The sequence below is a fragment of the Labrus mixtus genome, chromosome 5, assembly GCF_963584025.1.
Source record: "Labrus mixtus chromosome 5, fLabMix1.1, whole genome shotgun sequence".
Lineage (NCBI taxonomy): Eukaryota > Metazoa > Chordata > Actinopteri > Labriformes > Labridae > Labrus > Labrus mixtus.
The window spans coordinates 8001717-8015153 of NC_083616.1; the positions used below are offsets into that span (position 1 = coordinate 8001717).

The following is a 13437-nucleotide window of genomic DNA, read 5'->3' on the forward strand; positions in this document are numbered from 1 at the left end:
TTCGATGCAGATGAAGACTGTTGGCATACAGACGGAGCACAACGAGATGTACTCATAGATTTATCATTTGGAGAATAGTGGCTTTTTTCCCTGTTTTGTACCAATCCAAGCCTTTCACACCTCATTTTTCCTTTATTTTTCTGACACCTCCAGCTGCTATTTGAAACCAGAGAGCTGCCCGTTTGATTGATAGCTCCCTCTGTACCCGCTAAGCTCCTTCAAAGCCAAAGAAAAGCAGCTAATGGCCCTCCAGGCAGTGATCGAGCTCATGACCTCTCATTGAAATGTCTGGCTTTGAAATGAATTGAACATGTATTTAATACTACTACACTGCAGTTTGATCTCAACCCATCATATGTGATAACTAAATATCTGACGTTGTTTTGCCTTTTAAAGCTGCCACACTGTGCACGGATTAAAGGCTTAAAGAACAAATATCAAGGTCACTTTAAGTGCCTTTGGTTCTGTGTTGAAAAGCTAGCTGGGAGTTTGTACTGACACATCTTTTGTCTCCTTTCCTGGCAGATATCTGGGGATCACACGGCCCCTCACCTACCCCGCACGGCAGAATGGTCAGCTGATGGCAAAGATGATCCTGGGAGTGTGGTTGGTATCAGCATCCATCACCCTGCCACCTTTCTGCGGCTGGGCTAAAAACGTCCACACAGCGGGTGTGTGCCTAATTAGCCAAGACTTTGGCTACACCATCTATTCCACAGCTGTAGCCTTCTACATCCCAATGCTGGTCATGCTCGTCATGTACTACAAGATCTTCAGGGCAGCTCGAAAGAGTGGCGCCAAGCACCGCTTCACTGACCTCTTGCGCCGTGAGCGCCTCGAAACAGTGGCTAATGAGGCGCTGCGTATGCAGGGCCTGAAGCCGCCCGGCGTGGCAGAGGAGTGCGCTGCCCTGTCGCGCCTGTTGAATCGTGAACGCAGAAACATCTCCATCTTTAAGCGGGAGCAGAAAGCAGCGACAACACTGGGGGTGATCGTTGGGGTCTTTGCTGTGTGCTGGCTGCCATTCTTCATCCTGTCCACTGCCAGACCCTTTATCTGTGGGACGGAGTGTAGCTGTGTGCCAATCTGGCTGGAGCGCACGCTGCTCTGGTTAGGCTACGCTAACTCTCTGATGAACCCCTTCATCTACGCCTTCTTCAACCGAGACCTGCGATCCACTTATCGTGACCTTCTGCGATGTCGTTATCGCAACATCAACCGCCGACTGTCTGCTGTGGGCGTGCACGAGGCTCTCAAGGTTTAAAGCGTGGTATTTTATCAGCTCATATGACTCTTAGAGAGAGGGTGTTCTCTTGGTGCTTACAAGGCGATGAGTACACAACAGGCCTGAAGATCAGATAAATAACAACAGGATGGCATCACTGTTGGCGGCTCTCCGGCCCCTCCACAGAGGCAGCGACATGGCAGGATCACAATGGTGTGTTTGTGACTCAGTCAGTCTTTCTATTTTTGGAAACAGAACCATACAGCGTGCTTGATGGGCTATTCAAGTCGACGCAGCGTTTGTGCAGATGCCACAATTCCGTCCTGGCTCCGGATTTATAGCAGTATAATGTAGTGAGAGAGGAAAAGGCATGTAAACAAAATCAATCATCCCAGGGCTTTCAAAGGGAACAGAAGGAGAACAGATTTCTGTGTAAAAAAAAAGTGTTGGATAAGAAAAAAAAAAAATTTTGTGGCACAATGTCATCTGAACATCTTCATTTGAACATGCGTTTAAGCAGATCAAAGATTCATTTCCGAGGAAAACTGAGGAATAATGTGCTTTATCAGGACTGTTTATCATTTATGTCACTTTATCTCCAGCCGCAGTTTTCAATTTAGTCCTTTCTCTAAATTTATAAAGAGCACCTTAAATGTGTCACACATGTTTAAAATGTGATGTTGCGGAGGAAGTGGAAGTGTGCAGAATCTGGTGCCAAAATGCTAAATGAAGGGAACATTTTACATTCATGAAATCTGTGTTTGTTGCTTTGAAAAAAGTACTTTGTTTTGTGTCTGCATGAAACATATTTGTCTTACAAGCCACTGTATGCATATATCATGACAGATTTTGAATTATGGATGACAGTTCAGCAGAAGTGCTGTCATTTTTCAGCCACTTTAACACACACACTTGAATTTCTAAATGAACTCAGTTCTTTTTGTGTCGATAACCATGATACTGTGGACTTTTTTTCTTGCCTTTGTTGGTTCGATTCAACATTTAGCTGCTGTAATTATTGTTTCTTTTATAGCCAACCTGACCCATTGAACTTTGCAGTTACACTTAAATGATTTTACATTATTTTATTCCCTTTGCATCACTGGTCAATGGAGTTTCTGTCTTCTCTTTGAAACAGGATGTGGTCACTTCACTGCTCGTCAAACTCTTTGGTGACCTTTACAAACCTGTCAAATGTCACAATTCAAGCAGTGTGTGCTTCTTCTACCTCGATTTTTTGAGAACACTGTACATTTCCTCCAAACAGATGAACCACTGTCTTGAACCATTTTGTAATTAACTACTATTTTATATCGTGTAAGAGTGATCCGTCTACAAAAGCTCTGTGACTTCTCTGTACGATCACTTTGTCAATCCCTCCAGAAACAAGCTGGAGAAGTGGCAAAGCATTTCATCACTTTGTAAATAAAGAAACACTTGGTTAAAAATGTCACTGTGGCCTACATTGGTGCCTTTAGATGATTTACCTCTGCGTATGCCGCCTCAGCAATGGAACTCTGGTTCTTAAGCATCATAAGATCTATTTTTCTCTCAATCCACACAGGTTGTCTTGCTTTCTAACCCACAGAGCATTTCCTCATCAAAAGCCTGATGCACACAGTTTGTCGTACAAAATTCATCATCTTGCTGGCAGGAAAATAAAGACACACATTAAGGCCCGCTAGAAGCCTGTGAAACATTCATGGAATTTCTAAAGAATTAGCACCAAGGCCGTCATGCTACTGCAAGGACTCTGGAGACGTGTTCGAGGATGGTGACCCAAAAAAGGTGCCGTTATTCCATGTCTGCTTGGAGGAAAATCTTTTATTCAGTGTCTGGGTGACAGCTGTTTGCTTTTATGGCAGAACATGTCCAGTAGAGAAACTGGCATGAGGTAGAGTCCGACATATGTGAAGTGTTGTCTCTTGTGGTCAGAAGGTGTAAAGTCGAAATAGTCAAACCAGGAGCTGGGAATAAGTCACACTTGGTCGCAGAAGCACAAAGCAACTGGAGTAAACAGTCAGAGTGTAAAGTGCTAATTTATGTTTCCATCTCATGTTGTGATATAAGGCTACATTGTCAGACTACATTACAGACCTGACAACGCCGAGATTACAGCCACATAAAACTAACACCAGCATGCTAATTTCTTAAAATGTCAAACTTGAAATAAGCTTTTTTACATTCGTCCTTTTACACACACACACACACTAATACACTGATGACAGAGGCTGCTATGCAAAGTGCCAATCTGCACATCAGGATCTTATTAACTAACTCTGCCTTCAAATTTCTGTGCAAACGGACCATAAAAAAACTCTTATCTTATCATAACAATATCAGGGCTCCAAGAGCTGACCCCTATCGTGCGAACTCTGGCTCCAAACGTTAGATCAGTGATGTGGGACAGGATGAGGTAGAGCCTCATTGTCCTTCTTTGTACTGTATACAATCAATGAGCTAACTACTGAGTATATTTTCTGTTGAGCAGATGAAAACTCCACCCTGACCACCTGGTATTTGCCAACTGTTTCTGTTGGTTTGATGCTTGGCAAGTTGTTTTTTCACTGGAAACAGCTTCCTGATACAAATATGCTAATACTAAAACATGAGGTCAGTCAGAAAACGTTATTTAGATAGTGTGTGGATAATTCACTTAAAAGAATCGCTTCAACACTGTACACAGTCATTTGATTTATTGTTATTATGAATACATGATGTTTTACACAACATGCTGATGACAAGAAAGTCAAATTTACTGAGCAAACTATCCTCTTTTAGTGATTTAGCATGCTAACATTTACCACCAAACAAAAAGAACACTTTGTCTTCATAAGGGTGTTATTAGCTTTGCAGGTAAATGGCCAAGCCAAATTCAGACAAGCTCAAGAAATGTAAATCAAGAAATGAGAACTCAAATTAGATTGTTACATTTCAGCCTGGGCCAATGAGGTGCACAGTACTAACCAACTCTGTTAACCTGTTGCAGATAGTTCTGTAGAATTATGGTTGTAAATAAAGAAGAGACCCGACTACTTTGTTGCTGAATAGAATTGTTATCATCATGAATTGTTGTAAGCTTGATAAAAATAGGGCAAAATATGTTTCAGATATCAGATTGAGTTCATTTATTTTGTTTTGGTCTAACATTATATTAACGTTAAGAGAAGCAACATCCACACACCAAGAAGCTCATGTTTGAAGGATTTAATAAGCGACGTTTCGGGCCAACAACCTCTTCCTCAGACCTCATACATTACATTTACACAAAAACATCTGCTTATTTGGGTTGTTGATACATTTGGCCACCTCCTGCATTTTGTGGTCTGCCAAATAATTTGCTGTGACTGTTCTAAATTACTGCAAAAGGACCTTTCTAAATATACTTTTCATTGTCACAATACGTATCTCTCTGAGTCCACTGAATGCTGTTATGTAACTCAGCACAAATTCAATAACAAAAAAAGAAAAGAAAAAAGAAAGTCAAGGGTCCGGGGGACAGCATCTCTTTAAATGGGGCTTTCTGTCTATTTGGGCCACAGTGTAATAAAAGTGTTTGAAAGTCCATGATTGAAAGAGCAGGAACACAGCATTGGCCCATGTTGACATTTTGTTTCAGCACACAAATTGCACGCAGGCCTTGTGGACTTTGTCTGTTTTCCCCTAAGAAGTCCAGTGTCTCAGCATCCACGTCAACAAGAGTTACTCTCGGGGACTGAGCACCGCCGTGCCTGAGAGGAGAAGTGCTGCTCTCTCTGTCTGCGTAGCTTACCTCCTGCACTGCTCACGATGTGTCACCACTATCACAGAACGGGCAGGAGGGTGAAATGTTTGTGTGTAATTTAGGACATTCATCAAAGGGGGGAAGGATAGTAGTAGATGAGTCTCTCTCAAACGTTGCCCACAGGCTCAGTTGCCAGATCTGACGGTCTACGGGGGCTGACGGGGGAGCACAAAATGTGGCTTTGCTGTTTTTAATCTGCCCCAGTAATTAAGTGTTGAAGCTTTGATTAGGCACGGAAACAGAGATCTGTAGCGCTGCATTTTTACTATTAAATGTGTATCAACACTCTTGTATGTAAACACTCAGTGATGAGGAAAGAGTATTTGGATGATGGTTTCTACAGCAGCTTTACTACCAGGACCAGCATGAGATATAGGTCATAATATACGAGATATTCATACTAATCATACAATCAGTTTCACCAAAAACTATGCTAAGGTGTTTTCACATGCGCTCCTAAAAATGTAAAGAAAATTGAAGGCAGAGTGCCCCTGAAATCTTCCCGACATGCTTGTTCACACAGGATTGTCTCTGTTGGACAGGAGGGGGGAGCTCAAGAGGCAGTACATAATGTAAAAAGATCGACATGGAAGTGGTGGACGAAGCAACACAGACGCTACAATGAAAATTTCTGCCTTAAAGGAGCAATATGTAACTCTGACACATAGTGTTTAAAATGGGTACTGCAGTCATAATTCAAAACATTTTAGAGAGCTGTCTCCCTCTCCTATAGAGCTGATGCTTACGCAGGTTACCATGTTATGGACATTGAAGCTTCAGTGTTTAGCCAGCTCTGCATCTGTCTTGAAACCTTTCTGTGTTCTAACCTCTCTCCATTTTTCAAAAGCATCTCCAATATTGATCCTAGTTTTACCACGTTTCGGTTGCAGAGCTTATTAGAAAAATGCAGAGGCTTTTTAGAGTAGAATCAGTTATATCTGAACTAGTTCACTTTCCTGCTGCCATCACTGCAACACCTGTATGTTTGCAGTGATAAGAAGTCTCATATCTGGCAAACTGAGGGGCGTCCAAAACAGCCATGTGGGGGGGGGGCATTAAAACTGCCTCCCTTCTCTGGTCAACATAAAAAACAGACCATGCTGTATGTAGTAAGGTCATTTTATGATTTAATTCAGTAGATATTTTACATATTGCTCCTTGAAATATTAAGTATATCAGTGCTAGGTGTAGTTCGACATACTTATGGTATAAACGAAATAGCGGAGAAGAAAATAGTGTCGAAAACATAACAGCATGAAGACGTGCATGCATGAGATCACAATCGACACACGCATAGACAGTCTATGGTGGTGCGCCAGTTGAAGGATATAAAGGACATCACTCCCTCCTGCTTTATCACCTCAACTACATGTTGAAGATACACTGGGGGCGGGGAAGGCAAAATTCTGCGTAAAGCTTGAGAGAAAAATTTGGCTATTTACATTCACACATGCAGCTCTTTCCGAAAACTTTAGGAATTAGACTAATATAGAGAAGCACAGTCCAAAAACAAGTTGCCAAGTGGACTAATTATTATTTCATTTTTTCAATTCACACGTGATACAAACTAAGTATAAAGTACTAGTTTAACATTACTTCTGCTAAGTAATTGGTTGTTAGATAGATGTTATGTTATCTTGCGTCTATAAAACATGTATGCTGTTTAAGTTCGCTTTATTTTTTATTACAACCACAAAATGTCAGCATGAGATATTAAACTGGCATATCCCAAACTTTTCTCAAATACTACTTTATCTGAGTAATTCTATAGTTTCTTTTATTTTCAGGCATCTTATGTTTATCTAAAAGAACCAGTCTAAGAGGAACAGTCTCTCACTGTAGTTGAAGTTCTCCCACGTAAAGGATTGCAGCCCATGATGAGAGTTACATTACTCAATATTCTCAGACAGTGTTCCTCACCAAAGTCAATTGTGTTTTTAAGCTCTTATAAGTTATGGTAAAAAAAAAAATAAAAAAATAAAAAATTTAAAAACATATTTCACAAATGTGAAAAGCTTTTCCTTCATTTCCCCTTTTCCAGCAAAACAGGAAGTTAGTTGTTGTGTCCTTTGAGGAGTGGAGGTGGTTGGCATAGACAGTGATTGTCTTATTTTGATGTTCCCTTTGCTGTGGAGTGTTGTCTTTTACAAAGTCTGAGTGATACCTCAGTTCAATAATGCAAAATACCCCACTGCCACATACATCGTATCATCTCATTCTACAGCATTCATTCTTAATTATTATGGGAACTGGTGGAAGTTCTGGATAAGAACATTCCCAGGCAAAGTGTGGTATTTATCAACTCTTACTTTTTCATAGGAATGGCATAACTTATTGATGTGCGAACGACTGCAGCCTGCATCTTTGATGAATATGGATTTTTTTGTACTCATGCTCATTTTAAATTTCATCAGTAAAACAGAATTTAGAACCTTTTGTACGCACTGATGATACATGAGGGCTTAACTTGTAAGTAGCATAGCACTTATAGTAGAAAATGCCATAATAATCTGTAAGGTTATGCCAGGGAAGAAAATGTTTAATCTTTAGGTCAGACTTTGTCAGAGGTCACAAAGGACGAACAATGCTTTTTATTTTTATAAATCTGGACAAATCTGAAACACTAATATCTTATTTATGTTAACTGCTCTTCTGTTGTGGCCCTCCTATGTGATTACATCATTTATATGGCGATATGCAACTTTTATACAGTAGCCTATAATATTCATTGCTTTACATTTAACATAAAATCACTCATTCATCTTATTGTAGCTCCGAGAAAAATTTCAATCTGATAAGCCTTCTGAAGGTCACCCTCAATTAATTTGAGGCACAGAGTGATCTAAATCAGATTTGTAAGGTAGCGTGGGCACATTTGTACCCAGCAGTAATATCTTCAAATGTAATTGGATCATGGATTTAGCCTTGTTTCCTACTTTACAATCAAATGGTTGCTATAAATACACCAGTAAACATGTCAATTATTTGTTAATCCGATTTATCTGGTGTGTCCTGAAATATCAACTTCCTCCCACAGCCACCACCGGCAGCAGCCAATCACAGCGTGAGATTCTGCTATTAGTCCATGCCACTTCCTGCGGGGTCGGGCCTGTAGCGAATCCACATGCAGAGAAGTTATCTGCAGAGAGTCACAGTGACAGCCAAAATAGTTTCTCTCCTCTCGTTTCAGTTTCTAGAGGCAGCTTTCTGTAATTAGATCCCGTCATACTGCTGGGAGGTAAGTGCATGCTTTTTAAGGTTTTCAGCATCAAAGGCACTGTACATGAGGGCACCCGCCCCTGTGCACTTCAAAGTGAACACAGCACATCTCTGCCTGCTTACCTTTTATTGATTCTACTGCCACGTATGTTGTGACTTACGCTAGCTGTGGAGTATCTGAGTGCTGACTCATCGCCTTATATTTTCAGACATGGTCCAAACGCAGACTGCAAGAATACAGAGACCTCCTACACGAGGTGTAGGGGGTTTTAATCTGTGATTCAGATCTGTAAGTGTGTTTTGTTAATGCCACCCATATATTCTAACAAAGCCTTATCTGTATTTTCTCAATATGTGTAGTATCTGAAGTTATTGCTTCTCAAACATCTTTCCTTATTTTCAGGGAATTTATTATGTTTCACTAAAAAAACATGAATATTTAATCAAAAGACCAAATACCATTTTATATCCAAATTTCAGTTTAAAATCTGATTTGTTCATTACTGGAAACTATAAGGAAGCATACATCATCTCCTCTTTTAATAACAATATACTGCAGGAAAGTTACATCTGAATCAACCAGAATTTGTGTAACACTTCACAATATGGTAAACAGATTTAGTGTAGTTACTGGGACGAATGAGGAACTACTAGTTAACTATTAGTTAGTTGGTAGATAGTGACTACCTTCTCATCGATCTCTCATGATTCAGTACGCAGTAACCACCCAGTATGATGCTCCACTTCGTTCTCTATGAAGTAATAATTAGATACTCTAATTTGACGAGAAGACTTACTGCCCATTAAACGCACAGTATGTCAAGTCCACCACCAGGGGGCTCTCACTCAAAACAATAACAAAAGATGACGTCGAGGCTGGTGGGGAATCACGAGAGCTCTCTTTGCCAGTCATCAAGGCATGGCTGAAACAGCGCTCATAACAGCATCAGACATTGGTTTTCATTTTTTTCACCTGAAGGCAACACGAGACAAAGATTAAATAACTAACCCTTCCCACAGGATGAACTGTTCTAGTGGCGAAAAGTAAGAGGAACTTTCAGTGTGAAGATGGTGGAGTGATCCTTTAATCATTGTGCACAGTTGAAATTAGTTGTCAGCTACTTTTTATTTATGCAGAATGACCTTGATTGACCTTTTTGTCTTTTGAGAACAAAGAGAAGGGCTTGGCTTCCAGCAGCCTCAGTACTCTACTTATGAGATGACAGTAAACGTTTTGACCTGTAAAGAAAATGATTTGTCATAAATTAATTATTTGTCTGCCTCGCTCAGACTTAAATTGCACAAGCATTCGTCATGCTGAGGGACGTTTAGTAGCAGGCTTTTTATGCAACGAACAAAACATTAGCGAGAACATTAAAGGCACTTTGTAGAATGATGATGTGATTGTTGGATCTTTCAAACTAATTCAATTTTTTAAAACTAATTAAAATGCAAATGTATGCATACAAAATGTTGTAGGTACACTTAATTTGAGTGTTATGTCATCAGTTTAAAGCTGTTTCATGGAGGTTACTTGGAAATAATTGAACTTAAAATCCAAAACTGCATTCGAGGAAACAGTATTTATTGTGGTGTTTCTTTAGAATTCTTAAATTTGATTGACACAATTTTGATTTGATCAGTGCATGTTGCAGCTTTAACTTCAATTGTGTTATGATAAATGGTTAGCCAAACAGTGAGCAACTTTTACCTCCAGTTCAGAAAGATTTCTACAGAACAATCCCAGTGTGCACAGGCCTTACTGGTGCATAAGAAGCCCAGTACACTAGTATGCTGTGCATTGTTAGACAAACTACTTAACTACTTCTAATTTACAGTACGGAAATGAAGCTGATAAACAAATATGAAAGTGAAATATAAAATATAAATAAGTTTAATGCAAAAACACTGATTAATATGTCAACAATGGAGGTTCATACAAGTTTAAGTAGAAAATGAATTTGAAACTAACGACAGTTGTAGATGAGATGCTAATAAAGTGTCAGTGTTATTTTTGCAATTTTCTTAATCTATAGCATACAGTTATTACACCTGTGTGTGTGTGTGTGTGTGTGTGTGTGTGTGTGTGTGTGTGTGTGTGTGTGTGTGTGTGCGTGTGTGCAAACAATTGTTTGTATGTAGGCATCCTGAGTGGATTTGTGTTATGTAAGTGCAGGTGAGACTTAATAACACAGCTTGCTGATGTCACTTTATCACTTTGTTAAGGTTTGTGGTGGTGCGATGAGATGCTAAGTGAGGACTGACAGCAGTTTCTCTGTGAGTGTACACTCAGGTGTTCCTCTGCTGACTGAAACAGTTACCACAGCAGTCAATCCTCAGCTGAGCTCTCGTCACTGCACATTGTTTCTGATGTGATGGGATGAGCCGTTTCCAGGATTTGTCACCCTGACACCTCGTCTGACTGCTCTCCTATGTGAGCCCTGTCGGCTCACGCAGTGCACTGCCCCACAGCTACTCAGGTGTGCTGTCAGTGATGAGGAGCAGGGGCAAGACGAGAAGAAGGTCCTTCTCTAGGGACCTTCTCTCCAGTAAATCTGTGTGCTGGTCATAAATTTGTAGCTTGAAGTAATAATCTTATACATTTTCCACTCAACTGCTCTGTTGAGTTACTAAATACTGCAGGTATTTTTACGAGCTTCTCTATATTCTCTGCAGTTCGAAACATACAGATCTTTCTCGGCAGTCAATGATTTACAACATCCTTTCTCCACATGTAGCATAGGTAACACATTTAATAATAACATTATTTTGACATTGAAATTAATTGCAGAAAGGTTTTTTCTATATTTATTATGTAAACACAGGCAGATATATTTTTCTTTGCCTGAGATGGTTTATCACGTACAATGTTTGCCTCCATTTATGCTATTTTTCTTGTCATTGGGGTGAGTTGAGGTGAATTGGTGTAATGTGAGACTAAAGCTTCTTCATGATGTTGGTGCACTTGGATTTCCCCAAAGTTTATACAGTATTTAGCAAATCTGATTCTGATTAAGTGGTTCTGCATTTTACTTATTTTAGTATCTGCTCTGGCAAATAAGTTGCTTTGTGAAGCACTTGGACACAATGTCTAGACGGACAAAATGGCAAGATTAGAATAATAGCAGAATAGCAGCCGCTTCAGTCCTCTGTAAGCATCGCCACATAATGCAAAAAGGTCACTTTCAGCACATGGAAACCAATACACCCACCACTATTATTGGGAAAAAAAGTAGACTGGACTCTTTGTCAAAATCCACAATGAGCAGGGCTAGCTGTAAAGCAGCCTGTGTAGTAGGAGTGACTAAAGAATAAGTTCATCTGTTCCATCAGACATGTGTGGGATGAGTGTTTAGCTCGGCTGAAATGTAAAGACAAGCTGTTTGGTATAAATGTCCTTGTGATCACTGACTTTGTTGCTGATATTTAACAAGTAATGTCTACCATCTTAGCTGAGCACATTTGTATGATAACAGTTGCTCATATATCTAAAACATTAAGCAGAGCTGAGACTTAAGAGATTGACATAACTTTGCAGGAACTATGTATAAACCAGAAGATTTTAAACTGATGATGGTGCTTTCGGGGAAGTGAAGGCACCAAAGTCGTTTGGCTTTATTCTCTGAGGCATGTGATCGGTTGTTAAAAATGCCATGGCAAACAATTTGTAATCTGTTGAGATGATAAAGTCTGGACTGGCTGATAGGCTTGTCCTCCTGGTGAGTGAAAAATGAGGCATGATACTGGTGCTTCTGGAAAAGTCAGGGGTCAAGGTCATCCAAAATGTATCTAATGGCAAAACTATATTTCAAAGGCATGGTGACCCTACAGGTCATAAGTCATTTCTCTGTCTAATTCCGAGTCATCCAATGGTTGCTGAGTTATTCCACTAAGATTGACAGATTGGTTGACTATAACATTTTTATAGCCTTTCAACGTGCATGGCGCTAGTAAAAAAGTCAGTAACCCTTGGCATTCACTCAGCTAAAATGTAAATCTGAACAGGGGAAGTCCATAAAGTATCCATCTTGACTTAAATTAAAATTCTACAATTAGTTGAGTAGTGCTTGAAAAACTTTTCCTCATCAGATGTGTCATTTTATGCTATACTTATTCCTCCTTATTGATTTCCCTGACACTATGTAGTCCCGCTCAGCGCTCAATACTGTCGATGACACACTGGCTCTGTGATATTCATGTGGCGTTGATGACCTTTGCGTGGGCAGCCGTGCTTTGCAGAGGCTGAACGCAACTAACACACTCCATATGACCTTCAGGACATGTGCTTCAAAGGACGGTGTTTGTTTCGCTTCTATCTTGAGATTTCAAGACTCACTGAAACAGGTCAGCTGGCCTGTGACTATTGATTTAAAAACACAGAGGAGCAGAGCCAATCAAAGTAATGAGATGAGTGATGGTTTTAGAATAGACCGTTTTCTTTGATTGAATATAAAAAGCCCAAAACACACTAAAAATAACTGTTCACTGCCTCATTCAGGTGCTTAACACAATCCACAAGGTGACAGCGGTTCTTACACAAAAGGCCCAGTCATTCTCGAAATCAATAGAGCTGCAGCCTATTATCAGCAATACAGACAGAGTGTATTTCACTGTGAAGCCTTTTGTTTCTTTAGTTTTATCAATCATAATTCTTTACAGTGAGCTATACAGACATCACATTTAACTGACCTGAAACAGAACCTCACATTCTCTTTCATGGATTTTCAAACACAGCAGTTTGGTCAATGGACCTATCTCTTTTCAAATACCTTACATAGAAATCCAGGTGCAATAGGCGAACGACTCATTTTTGCTGGTGGAATACGCTAGCGTTTCAACAGGCGTTGGCTGTATGCAGAAAAGCAGTTAGCCTGAAGAGCAAAAGAGGGGGGAAACAGGAGAACGTGGTTAGTCAATTACAACTCTATTTCACATGTCAAGCCTCTATAGTTAAAGTAAGTCTAGGTCTAGGTTGGAAGATCTAAGGTTGGCTGGCACTCAGAGACTACATCTTCGTCAGATGATAGTCGATGGGTTCTGACATTGCTAGCTGAAAGTTTTGCACATGCTGCCTGTGCTATCTAATATGTTTTGACTTAAAGGGGGAGATCGAGTCAATGAACTTTTAATGGATTGCACTGCAGCTTGGGACCTTTTAGTCGAGGACCCTAGTTTCAACTGGACTCTTTGGGATGTAATTTGGTGTTAT

At 40.0% G+C, this 13437-nt stretch overlaps 1 protein-coding gene across 1 annotated transcript in view; it reads left to right on the forward strand.

The window, feature by feature from the left end:
• Positions 1-2678, forward strand: part of htr7c (5-hydroxytryptamine (serotonin) receptor 7c) — a 28936-nt gene extending 26258 nt beyond the window's left edge. The window contains exon 2 of the mRNA XM_061037598.1: positions 526-2678. Coding sequence (XP_060893581.1) covers positions 526-1264 — 739 coding nt within the window. The 3' untranslated portion in view covers positions 1265-2678. The remainder of the gene's footprint in view (positions 1-525) is intronic.
• The last annotated feature ends 10759 nt before the right edge of the window (positions 2679-13437 follow it).